Source organism: Halichoerus grypus, chromosome 10 (genome assembly GCF_964656455.1).
Source record: "Halichoerus grypus chromosome 10, mHalGry1.hap1.1, whole genome shotgun sequence".
Classification (NCBI taxonomy): Eukaryota; Metazoa; Chordata; class Mammalia; order Carnivora; family Phocidae; genus Halichoerus; species Halichoerus grypus.
In genome coordinates, this window is record NC_135721.1 from 30,903,219 (window position 1) to 30,927,754 (window position 24,536).

At 38.5% G+C, this 24,536-nt stretch overlaps 2 protein-coding genes across 4 annotated transcripts in view; one reads left to right on the plus strand and one right to left on the minus strand.

Moving 5' to 3' along the window:
- The window catches only part of ARHGEF33 (Rho guanine nucleotide exchange factor 33), a 49,260-nt gene extending 38,619 nt beyond the window's left edge, over nucleotides 1-10,641 (plus strand). The window contains exon 16 of the mRNA XM_078057423.1: nucleotides 1,335-10,641. Coding sequence (XP_077913549.1) covers nucleotides 1,335-1,464 — 130 coding nt within the window. The 3' untranslated portion in view covers nucleotides 1,465-10,641. The remainder of the gene's footprint in view (nucleotides 1-1,334) is intronic.
- Nucleotides 10,642-12,415: 1,774 nt separating this feature from the next.
- The window catches only part of SOS1 (SOS Ras/Rac guanine nucleotide exchange factor 1), a 136,657-nt gene continuing 124,536 nt past the window's right edge, over nucleotides 12,416-24,536 (minus strand). Inside the window, exons 18-23 of one of the 3 annotated variants that reach the window (XM_078056213.1) lie at nucleotides 23,989-24,161; nucleotides 23,652-23,768; nucleotides 22,136-22,400; nucleotides 16,732-16,776; nucleotides 14,890-15,008; nucleotides 12,416-14,003 (exon numbers count right to left, since the gene is read on the minus strand). In XM_078056213.1, the coding sequence (XP_077912339.1) occupies nucleotides 13,512-14,003; nucleotides 14,890-15,008; nucleotides 16,732-16,776; nucleotides 22,136-22,400; nucleotides 23,652-23,768; nucleotides 23,989-24,161 (1,211 nt within the window). In that variant the 3' untranslated portion in view covers nucleotides 12,416-13,511. The other 2 variants (XM_078056214.1, XM_078056215.1) reach the window with 2 other exon arrangements.

Below are 24,536 nucleotides of genomic sequence, written 5' to 3' on the forward strand. Positions count from 1 at the left end.
CCAGATAAGCTATAATCTTATCTGATGAGTACGCAGATGGACTGGTGTTGAGAGAAAGAATAGTTTTCCTTCTGTGCACTGGGGTGTAGTGGAAGAGTGCTTCTTCCTGACCGGAAGTAGAAAACGTGGTGGGCAGCTCTGGCTTCATCTATGGTACCAAGTATCAGGGTGAATAATAAAAAAATCCAGTCAGTCATTAGGTGTCCAGACATCAAGATTTTAGTCTTTGTGTGGATCCAACTTCTTTCCTTGAATAATGTAAAGGGATGTTTGAATTCTGCCCAATTAATTCAGTAAATTATAGAGTCACAATTAACTTATCTAACAACAACTGTGAGGACTCGTAGCATACCAAAGACAGTAAAAGAACTTATCCTTCTTTTGTGGATAGTGGAAGGATGCCTGATTCTGCCTCAGCATATGGAGAACTTGTTCAGTTGTATAGGAGCTTTGGATAAAGAACTTCATGTCTAATATCACTTCCATACATCCTGCATGAGGTCTTTTGATATTGGTTCTTAGTCAGTGGGCTAGTTCTACCCATTCTAGCTCGGAGTTTAAGTTAGCCAAAGGGCCCCAGCCTAGCTTATCAGAGGTTATTTCCAGAAAGCCTCCTCCCTCCAGGGACTTCTGACATGAACAAACTGGAGAAGGTGCAGAGCTGGAATGGATTACCCAACTGGCTTAACCAAGATAAAGGAAGAATGCACCCTCGACTGGGGACTCAATTGGACTGATTTGAGTTGTTGACTATTGATTGGGCTTGGTCTCCTTTGTGGTGGTTGAGATTATAGAATCTCCTCAATCTGACTACTGTACTAATTTCTGCATTCTATCAAATGTAGCATATATGTGTGGTTGGCTTCAATAAATCTTTCATTTAAAAATGAAAACAAGCAAAAGCAAGAGTTTGTAATGTAATGCCCAAATTCAGTAATGGCCCTTGATAGATAACCTTGGTTGAGAACAATGAATTCCATCCATTTTAATTTAAGGGCCTTGGTAATTTGTGGAGTAGTTACTTGGTTGAATCAAAAATAGGATTTCCTAAATTTTCTGAGCTTTTATTTCCCTTTTACAACGTTATACACAGTATCTTACACTAACATACACAGTTGTCACAATTGTCTCCATAAAGCATTAGAAAGATATTCTCTTTATGTTCGTTGCAAATTTTAGTTACACGTGTCCTGAGTCATGAAATTGAAGGGAAGTAAAAATTATTCCAGATCTAAGAGGCAACTGTTTTACAAATGCAAAACAATTTGGATAAAATATCTGAAAACAATTAAAACCAAATCAACCTGTACTTTATCTGTGTGCTGAGATTTTAGGTCCAGTGGATCAGAATACAGGGAAAAAACTAATGAGAATCCCTCAATGGATCCTTCACCCACCAAACAAGATTTCTTCAGAAACCGACTTGCTCTTGCAAATGACCTTGACCAAGGAACAGCTGTGTAAAACATACTTAAAGTTGTATTGTCAAGTGGTAAGATGAGGATAAAAAGCTTGTATATATCTGTGTAGGAGTATATATATATATATATATATATTGATGTATAAATCCCTGAGGAAAACTAATATAAATACTTACATATGAAACTAAGTCAACATACAAGACATTGAAGAGATGAAGATTAGTCTATAGTTGAGAGCTGGCTTTTTGAACCTCAACACTTGGGAAAAGGGAAGTGAAGACTTTTCACAGCATTACAGAAACACAGTAAATTTGGAAGAAAATAAATGTTTGTAAGAACAAAAACTTCCAACTTGAAGTCATTCCCCCTAATATAATATTGAGCATGTAACATGGATGTGAGTTTTATGCTTCCTAGGCACTTACCTTATGAATTCATCCCAGTGTTCTTAGGCTAATACACACGATGTTAGGGGCCAGTTCTGTCTTGCCATATGTCTTCCAAAAACCCTAAGGCAATACCTAATATCCCTTAAGGCAAAGGATCAATTAACAGAGTTGTATTTTACATGTTGCCCATCTGAGTTGTGGAGAATTTGTGCTTTAACCGTGATATGGAAGGTTCAAAGCTTATAGATACATTGATCTCCAAACAGGAAGAGAACCCTGAGAGTAGTATTTCTCTTGTTCTGTGGTTATGAAAATCAGTACAGGGGACAATGATTTATCTTGAAACTGGGAGGCCAAAGAAACATTTTCCCTCATGTGGATTGTGCTGCGGATGAGAACAGTCCAGAGTCTATGTGTCATTGAGTATTTAGGATTCAAAGATCCACTAGTGATCCTGAATGTCACATACACTCATAAACAGATGGATTGAGGGGAAAAGGCACTTATTTAGCTACATCCTCTTTTTAAAAAGATTTTCTTCAGTCTGGAAAGAAGGTGCAATAACATCAGTGCTTTAGTAGCTCACACACAGGGGTTGCTACAAAACACCAGGTCAGAATGAACACTTAGGGCCGGCAATCCTTACTGTGTTTTCAAGAAGTAAGCTATAAAAAACACAGAGTTCTTCCAGCTCAGACAGAGGAATCGCTGCAATGAGGCTTGCCTGGCTATGGGGTGATAGAATGTGCTGTTTCCACATGGACGTGTCCAAGATGGTCCACATCCTTGACATGCCCCAAATGCAAGAATAATAGAAAAAAATTGTGTTTAAACAATTTGTCTCTCTTCCCAGGCAGTCATCTGTAATAAATTAGAGGCATTTGGTTACTGCTCGTTCAAAATCTTGGTACTCAGACCAACTTCTTTAGAGGCTGTTCCTCTAGGAATGTGCTATTTGATAGAATCCGGGAAGTTCTACTTCTGAGTGTTAAACAGGTTTTCTTCTACTTGTCTGATGATTAATTAGGAACTCATCCATTAGCATTTTGAACAATAGGTGATCTGGAACACTTAAAAGATCACTGCCAAGTTTGGGGAGTTTCCAGTATTTAAGTGTAAGCCAAGCTTTTCATTTTCCTGACATTCCTGAACACTTTTGAAGTCAGATTTCTCTCTGTCCGTAGGCTGAAGACGGTTTGGGGGCAGGGCCTGAAAGCACAAGGCAGAGAGGACTGGACATGGAAAGTGAAGTACAAGTCACAGTCTTTTAAGTAAAATGTAAAAACAATAACGTTTCTTTCCCTTTCATAATGTTGATCATAAAAATGATCGATTACTGGGAAGGTTTCACAACAATCACACACCTCCCAAATTTTCATTTCGATACCATCCTTTAAAAAATCTTGATGTCGCATCTGTAGCACAAGTCAGTTTTGTTAGATTTTATGAAACTAGCCTATAAAACTAGTAATAATTAGTGCTGCTACTCTCTGGGTCTCCACCACCCGGGATCTGGGTTTTTCTGGTAGCTTTCTGACTGCCCCCAAGTACCGTCTGTTCCCATCAATCCTACACATCTCCATCTCTAACAGATTAACATCCCCAAAGACTGCACTGTGTGAAACTCTTTGAATGTTCTTACTTGTCAAATTCTGAGCTCCTTGACTTGACGTCCAGGGCTGTCCGTCTCCCCAGGATGGCTCCCAGGCTTCTGGCTGGCTGCCTGCCGTCTCCCACTGGGCAGGCCTGCTGGACTAGGCGCCTCAGCGAGGCTGGGCTTGTATTGCTTGCTTGCAAGCCATGCACCTTGCCTCACGCCTTTCCCCAGCCTTCTTCCTCTCTGCCAGTCTTCGAGGTCCAGTTTAAGTCCCTCATCTTAAGTGATCTCTGGTTCTGTAACTTGTCTATCTTTTGATACATTTTGTGAATGTAAGTCCCTTCAAGGGCAGGCACGATGACGAACTAGGACGTGTTTTTTAAATTCCTTTCCACCTCTCGAATAGGACACAGTGGGTCACAGAGAATAATTTCTACTCATAATTTGACAAAGAGCTTCAGGGTTGTCACTTTACCTTCCTGCCTTTCATTCTTTTTTTTTTTGTAAATAAAAGTACCAAAGGAAATAAAACATAGTTGTTCTCGAAAGCAGTTTTTGCTCAAAGGCAAAAGGCCCTGCTGCCACTTTCCACAGCATCTAGAGTTAGAAAACAGATCTCCACCAAAAAAAAAAAAAAAAAAAAAAAAAAAAAAAAAGTTTGCTACTTTTTTCTGTGTTGTCCTGGCTCATTTCATCATCTTTGTAGGTAATATTGTAAATTGACAGCAGAGATAGGATCTTTAATTATATTTCTTAATGACACTTAATATAATGTTGCATTAAGGATGAAGTCAGGAAGTCAGGGTGAGAAAGAGGCTTGCAGTCCCTGCTGCTCTGAGCTCCAGTCTCCTGGAGAAGTGCGGTTTACGTGGGAGACCACAGCCGTCTTCTGGAAGTGTCTGGGTTCATAAGCAGAAAGAAGCACTCCACCAAAAGACGAGGGGGATGTTTCTGCACAGGTTGGGAGTGGCAGCCGGTCCCTTCTGCAGCCTGGTGCGGTCTGCGTACAAGCCCGAGCAAGGATCACCCTGTTTTTCTGACTCCAAAACTGGAACCTCGGAGAACCAGGGATTTGTGGACCAGCGCTGCGGGGTTCTCTGCAGTGGGTGGTTTCATCATGGGACAAATAGTTTAAACCAGTCGGGGGCTTGACAGTAGAATGGTTCGTGCTTGCCCAGGGAAAACCCTTTGAGTAGTGCTTTCTATAGCATCTTGTGTCTCGTTCACTTACCTTCTTCAAGTCTTTACTAATACATTTCTTTCTCCATGAGGGCACTTGTAAAAACTCAGATTCCTGGGTACTAGCTCAGTCCCACTTTATTGGAATATTTGTGAGCGGGGCCCAGGCAACTGCATTTTGAATGCACTCAGGTGATTCTTTGGCCCACTGACATTTCAGAGCCATTACCTCTTAGACCAATAAGTTGAGTGATTTAGTATGTAAACTTCAGCACTCAGATTCTAGCCATAGATGGAAATTTAGGACAGAATAGAGAATTGATTACACTTACCTTGAGATACTGAAAGCTGGTAGTTCATCAAAACCCAAATGAATCTTTCTGAATTCTTAACATTTATCATCTGTAACCTTTACTATCACATACAGTAAGATTTTGGTTAAAATATACATATGATTAGTGCTCTTTATAATAAATTGGTAGAATTGATTGTATATTCCAGATAATCACATGCACTTAGGAAAACAATAAAATGAATGTCTTACGTTAAGTTGTATAATAAAATTAATCTAGTTTTCAGACTAAGCTTTCTCTTGAAACATCACCATTAATAATTTTCTTCCTGAGCCTAAAACCAGTAATGTTTTTGGGACACTTGGGATTCTCATAGCCTGAAAGTTGATTTAACTTAAAGATGTGAGTGTAGCGTTCTCAGCATCTGAGCATTCTGGTATTTATGGAATACGGGCCAGTGAGTCTCACGTGGTGGGGAGGGGAGAGGGAAAAGGAACATGAGATATAAAAGAGGTTGAGAAAATTGATGAGGACCTATATATTTTAAGGGAAAAAATAGAAATTGTTATGTAACGCTAGACCGAAGTTTTAAACATGTGTATAAGAAGATACAATACCAAATGTTGTGAGGTTGTCAGACACGCAAAATAGTCAAGATTTTTCTACCCAAATAGCTTGTTCTCCAAAACTTGTTTTCAAAGAGCTTATGCATGCATGATCTTGGTAAGTCATCTAAACTTGTTTCTTATCTATAAAGTAGATTTTTTTTCTCCCCTCTTGCATCATTCCCTTCAGAGGTAGTAGCATTAAATGCTCATACTTCTTAGCAGGAAAACAGAATGTGTTGGGTTTCTTCCTCATGTATACAGTGCTGTCCATCTGGAGGCGGCGGGCTCTGCTATGAAGGCCGGCAGCTGGGGACCATCTGGGTCTCTGTCCCAGGGCGCTGTTTCCATCCAGCACTAGGTCACATCCCCTCTCCTCATTATCACATTTTCCAACTGGGACAAACCCTTCAGCGTACAAGCATGCCCTTATTTCTCCCATTTTTTAAGAAAAGATACCTTGACTGTTCTAGCTGTGCCTTCTGTCTCTGCTTACCTTTCTAGTGAAACTTGAGAGAGGGAACTGCTCCAGTTCTCTCCCCCCATTCCTTATTAGACTCACTGGGCGCGCACCACTCTCCCAAACTGGTCGTGTCCAGATCATCACTGACTTTCCCCTTGCTCAATGAATAGTCCACTCTCCCTATCAAAGAGAATTTGACATGCTTATCCCCTCTTCCTTTGGAAATAATTTACTAGGCTCCAAGGGCACAACCTACTCTTGGCTTACATCTTCACTGGCAGCTCCTTCTTGGTCCATTTGCTGGTTCTCCCTCCTTCCCGCTCTCTGATTGTCAGAGTGCCCCAGGGCTCTCCTTTACTTGGATCTCTTCTTTTTCCATTCTGTACTTAGCTTCTTTGGTGATCTTATCCAGTCTGCTAGCTTTCAAATATGATCTTTATGAAAGTGACTCCCAATTTTATATCCTTAGCCCAGACTCCTTCCCAGATTTCAGACTCCTATCTCCTACTGCTGCCTGGCACCCCCCAGATGTCTGACATATTTATTGAACTGAATGTGTCCTAGCCTGCTTCAATTCTACCTTCCCACCTCAGTTAATGGTAGCTTTGTTCTTCTAGTTGCCAAAAACCTTGAAGCCATCCTTGACAATTGTTTCTTTTATTAATTCTTTTTTTTAAAAAAAGAGATTTATTTGAGAGCGAGGGAGAGAGAGAGAGAGCACAAGGGGTGGGGAGGGGCAGAGGGACAAGCAGACTCCCCGCTGAGCACGGAGCCCATCTCGAGGCTTGCTCCAAGGACCACGAGATCATGACCTGAGCCAAAGTCAGACCCTTAACCAACGGAGCCACCCAGGCACCCCGACAATTCTGTTTCTTAAGCCCCATGTTCAGTCTCTCAGCAAATTCGCTCTCTCTGATCACTCCTCACCATCTGCACTGCTATCACCTTGACCAAGCTGCCCTCTATTGGGCTAGCCTCCTCACTCCCACTCTTAACCCCTAATTATTCTCAACATGGCAGCCAGAGTGAACCTCTACTCAAACGCTCTATGGGCTCTATTTCTAACGGAAGCCAAAGTCATTTCAAGTGATCTGGATCCCATTAAACCTCTGATGGCCTCTCCTATTCTGCCCATGTTCATTCCTCTCCAGGCGCAAATAGCCTCACTGTTCCTCAGATGTACCAAGTGTGCTCCTGCCTCTAGGCTTCTGAGCTGGCCTTTCCCTATGACTTGGCATATTCCTTCCTCAGACACTTGCATGTCTCCTTCCTTCACCTCCTTCAACTCTTTACTTATACGCCACCTTCTCTGCGAGCTGATGCTGATCATCCCATTTATATATCATCACCCCATCCCCTACTTTCCCAGTCACCTCGTCCTTTCTTCGTTTATAGCAGTTACCAACATTCTAACGTATATGCTCTTTCTTATTGTCTACATCTCATTAGATTACTAATCTTATTATGATACAGATTTTTGTTTTGTTCATTGCTATATTCCTAACATCAGAAGTGCACCTGGAACAGTAAATATTTGTTGAATAGTCAGATGGAATGCTTATAATACGGTCACTCAAAACCAATTTAAGTGATAGTAAACATCAAAGGAAGCTGGATAGTAAAGAATCAAGAAGTTATGGGGACTTCAGGATGAAATATCAACCTCTTCAAAGATACCTAAAAGCAGGCAAACTTTGAAAACATATTCCTCATAACTTTGGTTACCTTTATTAAGCACCTATTCTGTGAAAGGCATTGGGCTTCACACATATTGTCTTTAAACCTCACAGGAGTCCCCCAGTAGATTATTAGCCTCATGTATTGAGGAGAAACAGAAACTCAGATTATTTAAGTAACTTCTCTAAAGTCACACATCTAGTAAATAATGGAACCAGAATGTGTACACAGATACGTGATTCCAAGGCATCTGCTTATTGTACTCCCCCACAGCGATTCTTTCTTTTCTTGATGAGTCATGAAAGTAGAGAAACTAGCTTCTAAAAAAGGACTGTATTTTTTTTTCTTGCCTCTAATGAGAATCCAGAGTCTTGAAACAATAGAATGTGCATAAGCTTTTTTGGAATTCTCTGGAATCCATGGGCATCTCTCTGCAAAGAGGTAGGCCCCCCGCCCCCCGTCATAGGCTATACCCTAGAGACTTAAGAGCCCTGAATCTGTGATGAGCTAACGTGATTAAAATAAGTAAAAAAGCAAACCACCCGGTTAAAATTCAAAAGTGACATTTCAAGAGCAAATTCAGAACCAGGTTGACTAATATCAGTATTAATGTTATTTACCTATAGCTCTTAAATTGATTACCTAGAATGTACTCAATAATACATAATTGGATTTCAGTGGCCTACAAATGGAATTTGTACAAATTAATGATTTTGTGTTTTTAAAGTGGGGGCTGGGGGGCGGGGAACCACACATAAATTTTACCTAGTCCTGAGAGCAGTCCTCCATACACCGGGAATCCGAGTCCCTTGTCTCAGGCACGAACTGGCACAGGACGCTGGCTAAGTCATCTCACTGCTCCAGGCCTCGCTTGCTCCAATTTTTAAATAAGGGTATTGGATTGCTAAGTTTTTCATCAATTTTTACATTCTGTAGTTCATCATGAATGACCTCACATTAAAAAAATTCTTTACAGTATATAACTGCAAACTGTATCTTTTTATGCCAAGCCTAGAAAGAATTGCTAAACGTCAGGCTGCCATATTCTAACAGGTCTCGATAAAACTTGTCTGTCAAGGCATTGTGGTATCTTAACTTTATAGACTGCAAATGCCTCCTTGGCCCTTTGAAACTTCATCCGGGTGACACCCAAGGTCGCTAAAGTACTAATTTTCATCCTAAGGACCTCCCACTCACTACAGTCCTAGGGCTTGAGACAGAAGGAAATACTGAACTTTCCATATATATAATATGATCCAGGAAACAGTGCCTCCAAAGCAAGACCATGATAAAGAACAAACTATTTCTATACGGAAAGCACAAGCTAAGAGGAGAACGGCGACTGATATTGAAAGGGGTGCTTTCTAAAATAAACACGTACAAAAATGATACATTTGTGGACTATGTAAGGCATTTTTCTTTATTATTTTTCGGTTTATCTTAGTAATGCCAGAAAAATAACAGCCATTATATTCACTTTAAATGCAAACCAAATACTGCTGCACACAGAGTACAAAGATTACCTACGAACATGGTTAGGTACAAAGGCCATATTAGATGTATAGACTGCACTTTGTTTTTACATCAGAGTAAGACTGACAGCGCAATTTTTTGGACAATTATTTTAGCAAATACCGTGCTACTAAACAAAGGCAAATACACACACACACACACACACACACACACACAAATACGTTTCAACTGAAGTTATACATGTCACTTTGACAAAGGCTTCTTCTCTGGTGAATTTCACCAGATATTTGCACCCCAAGGTCCCCTGCCCTGATCCCGCCCCCAAATGCTGACTTGATCTGAAGAAAAAAATTAGAGATGTTCTTAATTAAAGGCACATTTGGCAGCTACTGAAAGTGGCATGCATCTGGCATAGGTGCACTGTCCCTAAAGCCACACCACATGTGACTTCCATCCTCTGCATCTTGTGTCTTTGAGTGGTAGTCCAAGGTGACCCACCTTTAGCTAACTTGCTTTATAATTTTGCAGCAATTGGCTATTTAATGCACTATTTTCATTAAAGGCAAAGGGAAATTTGCTCACAGTCGACAGAAAATGCACTTTACGGTGTCAAAAATGGAAAATAAGGCATGAAACTTACAAAACAAGTTACAAGTGCTTTTGTTTAGATTTACCATCTAGACTTCATGCTTCTTAACTAGAGCTCAAAATATTTCATTGGCTCATGTATAAGGGATTATGAAATGATTTTAAGTTAGTAAGGAGATGTTTCAAAAGAAAAATACTGAATAAATAAACGAAGTCATCACTTTCCCTTATAAATAATTCTACTGCATAATTCTTTCAGCCAAACCGGTATTAACCTGGCGATGTTTCTTTTACTGGTAAAGATTAACATGCAACAGGACCTACACTTGTACAACAGCCATACAGTATAGGTTAGGAGAATAAGTGAACCTACCCATAGCAGCAGAATACCAAGAAATAAATGGCTAGATTTCTTTCTTTCTAAACCAGGAGGAAATAAAAGGTCTTCCCCAATACATATACAACACTAACAAACTGGGAACCTCTCCCTCCATTTCCATGATTTGTTTTGCCGAGCCACTTAAAACTGAATTTAAGCTATCATTAAAAGGATGAAATACATGACTAAAGTAAGCTAAACTTGAGAATTAAGATCATGGTCATAGATAACCAGCTAAGTTTTGGTTTGTGTAACTTTCAATTTGTGGAAAAATCCATAAAGGAAGAATTTAGAACTATAATATAGCTTCCGAGTGAAATAGTACTTTTTCACTAGACTGTTGTGTTGATGGTAGTTTTTAGTGTGGCGTGCTCTTTCCTAAATTCATATCCATTAGAACATTCTCGAGCTGTTAGAGCATAGTATCCCACTAAACACATAACTTGATACCCAACAACCTTTAATTAAGCAAACTTTTAATGCTTGTATACTTCCTGATAAGTTTGTACTCTTAAAATACATCAGGACGGCTGGGAACAGTCAATTATCTGTCTTTCAATAAACTTAGAAACATACACTTATCTGTTCCTGTTTTAAAAAGTGCTTAGATGTGAAAAGCCTCCCTTTCTATTGTTATTATTTATCAGCCCACTTAAGTATATTCAACCTTGAAATGTTTTTATTTTGTGATCCGAGGATAATGAATCTTCTAAGAACATTTCCATTTCTAAAAGAAATGTCCCATATTTTGGAATGTGGTTTAGAAATAGTCATGCCGCACTGACTGTCTTGTAATGTCCCGGATTCAAAAGCAGAATTTTGTGGTGATGCAGTTCTCGTCTCAGCCACTTCTTGTCCCTGAATAAGTATATTTTAGTTACTACAAAGAATAAATTTGTCAGCTAGTTAATGTTTCACGTATGAAGAAGGCAAGGATACAGCTTTCTCACCTCCGTTTAAGGGCATCCAATTGGGATTTTTTCTAATCAGTTACCACTGCAGAAAATATTTTTACCCAAAATGTCAACTTCAGAATAAAAATATCCTCTATCCACAATGCTGATGCACAGTGAAGTGGTCTCCTAGAACCACTGGGGTAGGAGAATGGTTCCCTTTGGGATAAGTAGGATTAGAACTCCAATTCTGAGCTTTTCCTCTTTAAAAGATCAGGCGGGTTGAAAAGCATTATTGAAGGCTAACACACTGGCCAGAGAGATATTGAATGGGCTCCAATGTGACGTCTCAGGTTCTCATTTGGAGTGGGGTACGGGGTAATTAAAAAGAGAAGTGATCAATAAGACATATAAACGGAAATCCTAGGGAAAATGAGGCCGATCTAATAAAAAGTCATGGGGGATTCTGGAATGTGTATTATGATTAATTGCAGCAGCACTAGTAAGTAGGCTTAGATAAACACTTGTTGAATGAATGGTCTTATGGACACTTTGTATACAAGAGTGGATTTGAAATTAATTTTTTGGGAGGCTTTTAAAAGGGGACATTTTACAAAGAGAAAAGTGGCTACCATAATAGGAATGGTACAGGTATTAAACAAAAAAGGGTTCAACTCTAACAAATAAATAACAAAGGATATGATAGGATGGATTGCTTAATGATGATGCAATCAACATTCTGGTCTCAAAGGACTATATACTGTACTACTGGGATGTACATTTAATGCTCTAATAAATATCACAGGAAATTATTAAAGTACTAGTTTCCACCATGATGCAGCACTTCTACAAATGCCTCTAATGGCATGGTTAACAGAACTGCTGAGATGTCGCTTCATTATTGTGAGGACACATGCAGATACTGATGGACTGATGACTCTAATGATGGAATACTGCACATTGCACAGACATTGTAGTGGAGATTAATAAAACTTTTTCTCTTTGACAAGTTGCATGCATTTCAGTCACAGTATTGGTTAGACTCAGAAGATCAGTACATAGGTTTAATGAATAATCTGTATTATGATACTAATGATGTAGGCAGATGTTCTATTATGAATAGTTTTGATAGAGCAAAGACCTCAAGCAAGGTAGAATGTTTAATATAAACTAACAAACTGTATACACGTTGCCTAGGAAATTAAAAAACTTCCAAAGTTCTGCTTAAAAGATACCCATCCTATTCTAACCCAATTTTTTCCTACATGCCAAACTGTAACTTTAGATCATTCTTTAAGATGAATACATACATCCAGAACTAGAAACCAAGGCGTACCACAATACGTGCTTTTATGCTTAGTGTTTGCACGTGTGTGTGTGTGTGTGTGTGTGCTTCAACTGAAAGAAATAAGAATCAACCATTTTCTCCATATAATAATTTAATATATGCCAGCCAAACAAAGTATTTGTATCTTTATTCAATTAAATTAAAACAGACCATAACATTCACTATATACACATGATTTCGGCAATGCAAGGTAATTCTAGATACGCTGATTACTCAACTATCAGTAAAACATGACCGGTGTCAGCGACGCCCAGCAAGCGCTCCTGTTCACACCGGGTGACTGCGTTTCCAGAGTCCGGGCAGAGGGACAGCTATGAGCCATGACACGGATTATCAGTAAACTTTTGTGGGAGAAGGGGGGAAAGTAACAATCTAGCATAGATTAACAGTCTCCTAAGTGTAAATCGTATACTTGACAGTTACATCTTTAAAAAAGTTCTTCTGTCACCTTAATGACACAAAACTGCTCTCGTCTGAAGGCAATGCCGCCACGTTCTGTTTGTGGGGGGGGTGGGGGAATGCTCTTAAAATTAGTATAATTACTCCTAAAAAAAAAAAGAAAGAAAGAAAGAAAGAAAACGAGAACGAAAAGAACAAAAAGACAACAAGTACCTCTTTGGTGCAGCCTCGGTACCCATCCCTTCACTGGGACAGTCTGGGAACAGGACGGCCGCAGTGCTGGGCCGGGCCCCAGAGCGCAGGCGCCACAGCCGCTCCTCACAGGCCTCGGAACGACTTCTAGGAAAATATCTTAAAGTAGGACGAGTAAAAGCAAAGGAAAACAAAGGAGATATGAAGATCCCTGTTTAAGATTTCTTTTTAAAAAGTGCATAGTTTGAATTACAAAAGCTGTCATCATGTGGGCCTGCTGGACACTGGACTGTGTTTTCCATCCCTTTAATGATCAAGATCACTTCACAAAAAGGGGACTCCTGCCTATTGGCTGGAAGAAGTCCCTCTCCTCGATCTTCAGGTGCAATCAGTTGTCCAGTTCCTCTAGATCGGTCTTCCCAGATTCGAAACGAATACCATTTTCACGTATAATTACGTCTTGGGTAAGGTTCGTTGTCTTACGCTGCATCCTGAAGTAGAGTCGGTAGTGTTGGGAGCTGTCGTTTCAACCCCCCCAGCGCCGGCTCGCTCCGTGCGCCCATCGCCAGCACTGGGTCTGCGGCCAGCAAAACGTCCGTCCTGCAACAGAGCGACTCAGGAGGAGTGGGCGTTCTCCAACAGCGGTGGTCCATCTCTGTGCATGGAGGGGTGCGTGTGCTCCCTTTTGTAAGTTTTTGGAGGGAGTTTAGGGATATGTTGAGAAGTGCTTTGTCGTGGAGGAACAGGCGGCCCAGTGATGGAAGGAAGGTCCACTTCTTGTGTCAATGGTGGTGACGGCAGATGCCTTCTCGTGCCATGGGGAGACGGTGTTTGAGGAGGAGGTGGTGTAAAAGGGGAAGGGCTGTTTGGGAAGAAGGCATTGCCATGATCGCTTTTTTTGCCCAAAGGGGGAGGCTGGAGATGTAGCGGGGAGCTGGAGAAAACATCAGGTGTCCTCACAGGTTCTCGCGGTGGTAATAAGGGAGGGCTTTCAGGAGGGTCTGATATAGAGGTCCGGTCTGATATTGAGTATCGTGGTGAATAGGCTTTGGATGTGGGCTGCCTAGGAGGAATCGCTGGGGGGCTGTCCAAATGCTTAGACATAATCTAACACAAATGAGAAAAAGAATAAAACACAAATTTATTAGCAATTTATGTAGTACCATGAATACGTTAAGAATTAAGTTGGGGTTTTCAAACACACTATTGGTAGAGCCCTAGGTGTGGATCAGGGAGTTTTGCCGTATGTTTTAAATGGGGGATTGTGCCCATTTATTAGATTTTTTTCCCTAAGTTTTTATTTTTCTCAAAATTTTGTTGTTTGCTACTGCTTACCTATCAGTCAATCTAATATAAAATCATTTGTGACTTAACGTAAGTTCATCTTATAATTTTAAACTTACTATATTAACATTTTATGATGTTCTGCAAAGTGTCTTGACTTGTCCAGGTGCTCTGCTCTCTGCACACTCAGAACCACTAAATCAAGTTAACGGTTAACAAAGAAAGAAGCTTAAACAAGTGGAAAAAATGGCTATTATAAGCCTTTAAGGTCTCTTCCAACCCAGAACTGTCGTGCAAATCCCATTTAAAAGCATGTCAGATTTACTATTAAGGGCTCAGATAGGTAATGTTTAAGTTTTACTTAAAATGTGCTTTCGTATAAAGCTTCACACTTCGCTTCTTTCTCTTTCTCTGTATAGTCTCTGCTTGAGACATTATTCTTTACAGATTAAACTTGTTTATTCCTTGACAGGACCCATAATTTAGATTTATAAGGGTTTTGAAAATATACCAAAAAAACTACGTTCAGAAGAAAGGAAATAAACCTTACTTCCGGGTAAATCCGTATCTAGTCCTCGTCTGTACTCTGTTAAACTCAGCTACCCTGAAGTGTTAGCCTAATCCTGTGGGAACTAAACTAGACACGGGGGCATGATTATGATGGAACCGTAACGACCCCACTGTCCGGATGACAGGACTCCCTACTTACCTTAGACGGCGAAGATTCGGCGGGGGCAGATTCCGGCCGTCTTCGTGGAGGAACAGGAGGGGGGAGGGGCACTTCATCAGCGCCCTTGGTTAAACTTATAGACGATACTGAAGCAGATCCTGTAGGATGTTACATTTTTTTTAAAAGTTCACAGGAATTTTATTTCATCTATTAATCCTGAAAAGGCTTAGCTGGAAAGTGCTTATATTTATTAAAAGAAACGTACAGAATTATCAAAAGCAGTTCAATAAACCAATACACAATAGTATTTCCTTGATTAAAGCAAACTGCTATAAAAGCATGCAGAAATTTCTTAGCAGAATTTTCAGGAAAAAAAAAAACTGCCTAAGATATTCGTTATTTTGCTTCTTGAACAAAATAACATTCCCACTGTTAATCTATTACTGGAATTTTTTATTTGGATATGATTCTCAGGTATCTGGGAGAAACAGCAAACTACTAAAAACTTTTGGAATGGTAATTTTGTTAAGCTTTCGTGATGGGCTCATTTTCTTTCTCTGACTTTATTAGTATAGAATTTCCCTGCCCTTACTGGATAGTCCTTGGGATTAGTTTCTGATCTTAACTGCTCTCCCCAGGTAGTCTCTCGAAGGATGCCAGGGAGAGAATCTCATGTCCAGGGGAGGGGTCTCTCCTCACTTTGCTTAGGTATAGACTGGCTCTCCTTAGCGGGTGAGCAAAATCAGGTTCATCATACTCTAACCCAAAAATTTTAATTGTGATGTAGCTATTTAAGATGACGGAGGCAGCCCTGATAAAAACAGAAATTACACTAGAATCTAGTGAACCCGATTTAAGAATAAGTTGATGAACTGGCACAAAAAAGGTAAGTAAAGTTTCTAATCAGAACTTATCCTATAGACATTTATGATGACAAGGGCATAATATAGGCATAAAGTAATTACATTATTTAAAGACAACATTTATGTAAGTTGTTAGTTTATGCGCAGTATAAAAAAGATCTGAAAAAATACATAGATGATCATTCAGAATTATACTTGGCAGGTTCTTGTTTTCCTTTAAGTATCAACAGCTTTTATTTTGTCAATTAAAAGTTATAACAATATAGAACTTAAAGAGTACTTTGTGTACTGATATTCAAATGAGCAGCATTTTGATCACCTACCTTTTTTCTTAAGAGACTACATGGTAAATTAATTTAGCTTATAACTCATGTTTTCCATCATATACATTTTGAAATCATTTGTATGAAGGACAGCAAAACCACTAATCTATTAGCTTAAAACTTATGGAATCATTTGGTGAATTGTTAGTTGACTTTAAAAATAAAAGCAAATGTCTACAGTGGAACTTTATTTTGCTCAACAGTGATGAATATTTAGGCCATATAAGTTAAGTGGTTACAGTGATAAGACAGGTCTTCTAAAGTCAAATAATGGTCATTTGCCTAGAGTCTGTGCCGTCGCCAGGCTAAGTGTATCTGGTGATCTGGATACCGCGGTAGCCGCTAGCATTCCCACAGGCGCATGCATGCTCTTGCTGGTTTCTTTTTAAAGTTGAGCATTAAAATATATTTAGAACTCTATAGTTGGAAAAGAGAAATGGTTAAATGTGGAAGTCACCCATATAATGTTCTTTTGAAAGAGAAAACAGGTTTTACAAAAAGCATGAAAAGTGTCTAAGTTGAAGCAAATCATGTCTGATCAGAAGACAGCCCAAGTGAAGCCCTGACGTCTACGACGTTGCAAGCAAGGGACCAAGGCTGCCAGGCCCAAGAAGAGTTTTAGCAGGGAAGAGGACACTTGGTTTAATTTTTAAAGCCAAAGCAAGAATTAGGAGTCTTAAACCAAATATACTAACTTGGGCCATGGGGCAGTGAAACTTGGATAAAGATGGTATCGCTGCCTGTGAAAGGAAACAAGAAAGAGTAGATTGTTTTTCTTTCATTGATAAATTCAACTCATCTGTAAAAATGCATTTATGATAAAAATGTCATTTTTGTCATTCTAATTGTAAAGAATGGTACAACAGTCTTTAGTAAAAGCACATGACTTCTTACTTTTGAGAAAAATAAAGAACTAAATTGAGCTAATATACTGGGAATTTTGAAGATTTTCTTTTAGATTCACTACCTGATGTCATAATAAGTAAATGAAAAGCATTCATGAGAAAACTAAAATATCCTCTATTAGTGGAAGACTTTAAATAAAAAAATGTCTAAACCCAATTCAAGCCAAGAATTCAGCGGGACATAGAGAAATATGTCATTTAGTAAAGGTTATTTTGAAAACTCAAATGTGTGAAATAAGTAGTAAATGATGAATTTATGTTATGTCAATTGAAAAATAAAAGGGAATTTCTTACTAAATTATTATTATATACTTTTCAAAATATTCTTACAGCGTATATTCTTGGCGCAAAATAGTTACAGCTTTGGCTACTACAAAACAAGCCTGAGAGTGATAGAGCCTTTTCCTTCTATATTCTTGAACACTTAAATCAATAAATATCTAGTGCTTAGACACATTTTATACCAGAAACTCCCTGACAAATCTAGAATGTTTAATTTCAACAGTATTAATTCTTCTAAGAAAAAGAACTGAAAACCCTATAGGCCAAAGCCCCAAGAGCATTAAAGGAGAAAACTGAGACAAGAGGCTAAGTGATCTGTACTGGTTCTGAGTCAACAGATTTGCTGATGTGACCCTGCTTCCTATTATACAGACTGAAGCGGTAATATCCAAGAGACAAAAATAATTCCTGTAGCACTAGTCTGAGCTGATTTTTCAAAAAAATTCAGGTTCCTCTCTCTCTCTTTTTGCACAACAGACCATCACTCAAACAGTTTGGACCACTGTTTTTTTCTAGCTGCTTGGTCAGAACAAGGATAATTTTATGTTCCAGGTGCAGTTGGCAAGACTATTAATGTGATTGCTATTTATACAGATACGGTGGGTTTATTTCCCACATAGCCCCAATTTCCAGCAATCTATCCCATTAATCTCCTTTCCTTATGCACTGATACTTATTTGGAGGCCATGGTCACCAAGGGTAGCAATCCAGCTAATTCTACTAAGTCATCTCTCAGAAGATTAAAATTGATTTTTATACTCCTTGATAGTAAATGAAGCTGTTACTCTGTCAATGATTCACTCCACTATTTATTAGGCATCTATGATGGAACAAGGGTTAAAGGGGTATTTACCTCTAGCGCTTACCTACTTACGTTTTTTTTCCACTTTTCTTGGAAAGGAAATAAATATGCCTCCTGGAGATAAGCCTCAAGAACATGGTAGTACACTTAGTATAATATGGGAATAAAATAAAAACACAAAGCTTATGACAGCTACAAGCTGCAGGCTTTTAGAAAGACTTGTTATCCCTCGCATACACACCTGGACATACACAGACTTGGCTTTGATCATATTTATACGTATGGCACAGGCTTAGATTTGTGTGTTTGGTAAGTTAAGGGCACTTTTCTGATTTGTCATTTTAAATGAATTTCTTGGTCTCTAATTAAGAACTATATACCAGAAATTCTATACTAGCTAGGTACTGAACAAATTTACTGATAATGACTTAGGAGTGAAGCCCAATTAATTAAAAAAGTAGTACTAATTTGTTAGGTATAAATCCCGGACAAAGGATCAGTGGTTCTCAATCTTGGCTACACATTTCAATCCCTCTGGAAAGCTTTAAAAAAAAAAAAAAAATACTGATTCTTAGTGCCCGTACCAGTCTAATTCAAGTGCGGGCGGGGCACATGGGTAGGTTGGTTGTTTTTTTAAGCTTCCCACGGGGTCATACTGTATGGTCAGGATTGAAACCCTGTTGAAGATACTTTCCAATTTATAACAGTCATTCTTGAAAATAGGAACAATAAGCCTTTTCCTATAGAAAAAAATTCTATAAATCACGAATAACTTCTTAAACTCACAAAAGCCTGTTAAATGCAACTGTATCTGAGATTAGAAACTAAGCATCTACAACAATCTTCTATGAAGAAAAGCCTTGCATTCTAGCTTGAAATGCTTGGAATACATCTTTTCTGGTCAAAGCTTCCTCTTTGGGCTAGAGCCGAAGCTCATGGGCAGCACAAGACCAGGTGGGACCTCTGGCTCCCTTTTGTGACCTGGCAATCTTCAAACAGGAAGGCATGTAGAGCACTCCTTCCTCCTCTCCACCTTGTGATGGCAGCAGAAACAAAACAGCAAGCTGGGTGGTCTCTCCCCTCGTCATGGTGACTGTCTTCACCACCTCAAAGGTGGAGCTGGCCAGGGCAAGGTGTGGAGCAGGGCTGAGTGGGAGGGTCTATGTAGCAACACTAAGGGGTTGGCCAATTTCCTTACCTCTCTGTCCTCACCACAAAGCTTCCCGTGACCACTCTTGCCCATTCTGTGGTCATCTTTGTGTAAACTTCCACACCACTGTGTCTTCACCACTCATTTAGCATTTTGCTGAGCCCTTATGTATCTTCTCTGGTAAAGCTTGCAATCTTACTGAGAGTGAAAAATAAGCATAGTACAAAGAGAATCATGGCATTTAACAATGGTTAAAGCACCGAACTATGATTTTCTTTGTACTACGATTATTTTTCATCTCTCAGTAAGATTATGAGCTTTACCAGAGAAGATGTGATGTGTAAGTGCTTGGCAAGGAATGAGATATGCAACAGATACTGGCTGATTAATTAATTATGGTTTTAAAGTAAACTGTTTTGAAAGACAAAACTATAAGAAGCAAAACACTATTGTAAGTGATCAAAAGTCGAACTTTGCCTTTTGAAAAACTTAGGCAATGGAATTTTCTGCTGTTTTGTATTGAGTGGAGTATGTTCAGATGACGTAAGAATGTAGGCCCAGCAGCGCTTTCCTGACAGGCTCTGAGGACGTAGGAACTCTCAGTGGGCAACACAGTGGGCAAGCTGGGAGCTCCGGTGACCCCCACAGTCCTAGCAGGTCTGTTAAGCAGAGGTGGGGTCATCAGCAACTGAGGACCTTGACGACACAAAGGCCACGGGTACGTTTTAAGTAAGGGACTGAGCATACAGATGGTTTTATATTATGCTGGCTTCTCTGATTTCAAAATCAGTTATTTTCAGTATTTACTAAGAGCAAAGGGAATAGTAACAGGAATTTTCTTTATCACAAAGAAAGCGAAATTGAGAAAACCCTCCAAGCTAAGCTTGCAAAGCCTAACTTCTGCAACGGTGGTTTCTCCACCTTCCAGCTGTTAAATACTGTTCCCCTGCCACGTAGGGACAGGGCACTGCATCCAGAATGATTCCTTTTTCCCTCTGTGACTAACTGCTTTAAAGATGCAGCACTAGTAGGCAATGTTAATGTGCTTATCTCCCGTTTTTCCCACCTCTTCCATTTTTAGCTACTTTTTAAACTGAGAGAAGTACAATTTGCAATTGATAGCTTTCATGTGATTTCAATAATTTATTTATGCGGGAATCTTTATAATATAGACCATAGCTATCTGCACTAAGGAAAAAAAACCCTGCAAACAGTTAAATAGGTCAGAATTAATAATGATTTTAGGTTGGGTATACTGCAAAAAGTGCTGGTTTTATTACTTAATTTTAGAGGGTTTATGAATTGGGGAAAATAAGTGGAATTTTTTTTTTTTACCTGGTGTTTATTTGAACTTACCAAAAATATCTGGTAGCTTAATATGTATATAACGTGACCCCATAATCCCCAGTAGCCAAATAAAGCCAAGATGTAGTAATTCTCAAAACAAACACACTTTAGGTGGTAAAAAGACAAGACAAATTGCTGGGTAACTATGAATGTATGTACAACACAGGAATAAATAAATAGGATTCTGGACCAAATCTCAAAATAATACACCTCCAAAAATAATTTTAAGTCAATTTTTGTTAAAAAGTTAGATTGTCTGAGTTGGAAGAAACCTTAAAAATCTAGCTGGATCCCCAGAAGGCACAGAAAGTCTTTTATCTAAAATCAGAAAGTTCACTAGCAGACTGAGATCCCAAACCGGATTCCTAACTCCTAGGTCACCCGCTTCTCGACCTCCTTCCCCACAGTAACGACATGCTGTCTCTCAGGATTGGATTCTGTTCTGTCAGATAGCAGCATAGGACTTGATCTGCACACTGAGCTTAGACAGCCCATGGGAAGAGCACGTGGAAGTGGCTGAGAGGGGTAAAGGTGATGGGATTCAAGTTTTGATTTAATACTGAACAAACGGAAAGAGGTCGTGTGTTCTTAGAGCTCTAAAGCTCCACGTGGAATTGACTAGAAAATGAGTGGAAGCAGGGTGACCTACATATCAAAGCAGCCTCTTCAAAGGGCTGGAGCTGAGCTGTAGTGTTTGGAAGTCACTAGCCATATGTGGATTAATAAGCACGTGAATGTGGCTAGTCTGAGTTGAGGTGTGCTGTAAGTGTGAAATGCATACTGGATTTTGATGATTTAGAACAAAAAAGAGAATGCCAAATAGCTCAATAAATTTTTATCTTGAGTTCATGTTGCAATGATAATATTACAATTTAACACACTAAGTTAAATAAAATATATTATTAAAATTAATTTCACCTAACTCTTTTTGCTTTTCTAAATGTGGCTATAGAACACTTAAAGTACACATGTGGCTCACATTATATTTCTACCAGACAGCACTGATCTAGAAATAAGAAAGGAAGGAGGAACAGTATGCAGTCTGTGAGATCTGTATGGCTGGGATTGAAAGCACAGGCGGTGTATTAGCGGGCGCTACGCAGCAATCCCCCAGGTGGTATAGACTGAGAAAGGGTTAAGTAGGAGTTTAAACTGGATACTTGCTGCAAAATTTGAAACCTACAGAGTTTGGTGGAAAGGCAATGATGTACTGAGTAGTATTCAAATATAATAATTTTGGAGGCAGCATTTAAAGCACTGGACTGACAATCCTTGCAGATTTTAGGAGTTCTCTTTGTTTCCTCTAGGTAAGAGGAACGCATGTTAAATTCACCCGTTGAAAACAAATGCGCAAATCAAGTTTAAATTACCAATTTCGTCACCAGGCCTTGTGGTAAAGTATAATAAATTTAAAGAGGGCTATTCCAACAGGTTTTTAAAAATCGTAAGTTGCTGGAGTTTAGAATTTGCTTTATATTTTCACAATAATATCTTTTGAAATGGTATTTGTCTACAAATTTACAAAAAATAAAAAAGTTATACAGATTCTTTTTCACCTCTAGCACATATAATACTAACAATTACTTTAAAGCACTTAAAATGTTAGCACCTACTTGAGTGAAAAGGGCTCGAATGATCGGAATCAAAAACGCTGCAAACATCTGTGGTACTAGAAGCACCAGAAGCAGGAGGAGGTGTTAACGGTGTTCTTGGAGAGTTTGGTGCAGATGCTGTACTTTCTGTTTCACTTTCAGGGATCCTACTATAACTAATTTTCCTTGGCTCCTGCTGCAGAGGTGTGGGATGTCTCATGGTACCTGGTCTTGGGTTTGATGGACGAACACCAGGAGATTTTAGGGGATAGCTATATTTTTTTGGCTGTAGACATATCAAAAGAAACACAATATTTACAACACCGTAACAGAAAGGAAGGTTTTTCTTTATATGCCTGGTAAAACTCAACTAATACCTAGGAAAACCATAAAAACCATAAACCATTACTAAAGAAGTTATATAATGATTAAGAGCAAAGTGCCCAAGTTAAAATATTAACATCCCATTTCCATAAAGCCTTGGCTATCTAAAATATTAGGCAATGAATTTCTTTAAATAGCTGAGTCTTAGTCCTAAAAATACCAGGGTATTTGTTATCTTAATATTTTTGAATTAAATCTTTCTAAGATATGCTGTAAATTTCTCTGTTTTTTTAAACAGACCTTGTTGAACTAATTTAACCTTGCTGGAAAAGCCAGGATCATTATTATGAACGATGATACCTTACGATGCTGTAATACTGTGATGTTGGAATCGTTTGAGCTATTTACAAATGCATTAAATTGCTTCAGTTTTCATCTGTGTGTGTGTATGTTAGTTTTATGAAATTTTCTTTGGAGCAAGACTACATAGCTATGTCTAATTCGCTGTTTTTAGTCCATCTTTTAAAAAACCATTTTATGCCTTGAGAAATTTTCTTGGGAGGTAACTGCATAACCTTTAGTTCACAGATACTCTGAAATTTATCTTGGTTAGTTACTAAGGAAGCCATTTATATTTACTTCTTGATTTTTTACTTACTTTGTGAACAAGACCAATTATATTCAGACCAGTGAGGTGATGATACTGTACGTAAAACTGGCCAGGCACGAAAAAACAAAGGAAACTTTACTTTCCCAGCAGAAGTATCTTTAACCAAACTTGTTATTTTTATGACTAATGATTCATGGTTAAAAGTTTTCATAAGTCATTACCTTAGAAAAAAGTCATAAATGCATATGTTTATTACAAGTGAATTAGTATAAATTAATCAAATTCCCTGCCCTTAAAATAAATCTCAAATAACATTTCTGTTGAAAAAAAAAAAAACTTACATATTTGCCCAATTTCTTCATTTATCAGGATTTATTCAGATTAATAATAATGCTCACTTATTTGCAATCAAGTGGGATATTCCTGAGCATACTTATTAAGCATTTATTCATTACTTTTATCCATCACATGTACACTTCATCCCTGAATGCCCTCATGGAAAACTAATCTGTATAATACATATGGTAGTGAGGACATCACCAGACATAGATAACTGCAAAAAATATATAAATATGAAAGAAAGAGAAATATGTGAATGCTTACAAATCTTGGGAGAGGCTTAGGATTTCGTGGTTCTATTTCTAGGGATTTGTTGAAAAGATAATCTGTAAATTCTTTTTCCATGCTATTTCCCATTGGATTCAAATTTTCAAAGAACCTCTAAAATAAATGCAAAGAAATAAACAATTATTAATATTAAATATTTTAAATGCAGTTTGAAATTCACAAAAGTAACTTAAGAAAACATTTAACAACATAAGAAAATCTGAGTTATTTTTAGCTTTATTTTCCTTTAGCTCCTCCATGAAATAAACCTGCCTTTCATCAGCCGGTTTATAAACTTAATTAGAAAGATGTATCCTCAAATAATTCAACTTACTTTGATATCTGATTCTACTCGTAAACAATAAGGCTGATTTTGGTACTGCTGGATCTCTCCTGTTATTTCTGCTACTTTCCTCCTTTTGCTAAAGTTTATAAGCTCTTTTCCATGCCTTTTTAGGACCTCAGGGTTGCCTTCTTCTGTTTTCAAGATATTAGTTAGATAAATTCCTAGAAGACATAATGAAATTATTTCAAGGATAAAAAAGGAACCAGCCAGTTCTTTTTGTCAGTAATTGTACGCATATTACACTGTACTGTCTCAATCACCATCACCAAAGATTTAAGGCACAGATTTCCATTTGATGAAAAAGTAGCTAACTAAATATCAAGAGAGATATTTTTATAAGTATCAAGTTCTTCTGTGACACTTGTTTTATAAATACATGAGAAAAAGGGAGATCAAGTTTAACAAAATTTAAGAGCTTTATCAGGAGGAATAACCAATTTCCCATACCTCCAAACCCATATGGTATTTGATGTAAGTCACTGATCTATTAAAGGAACTTGAACATAACCCCTCACTTTAATAACACACATTTCTGG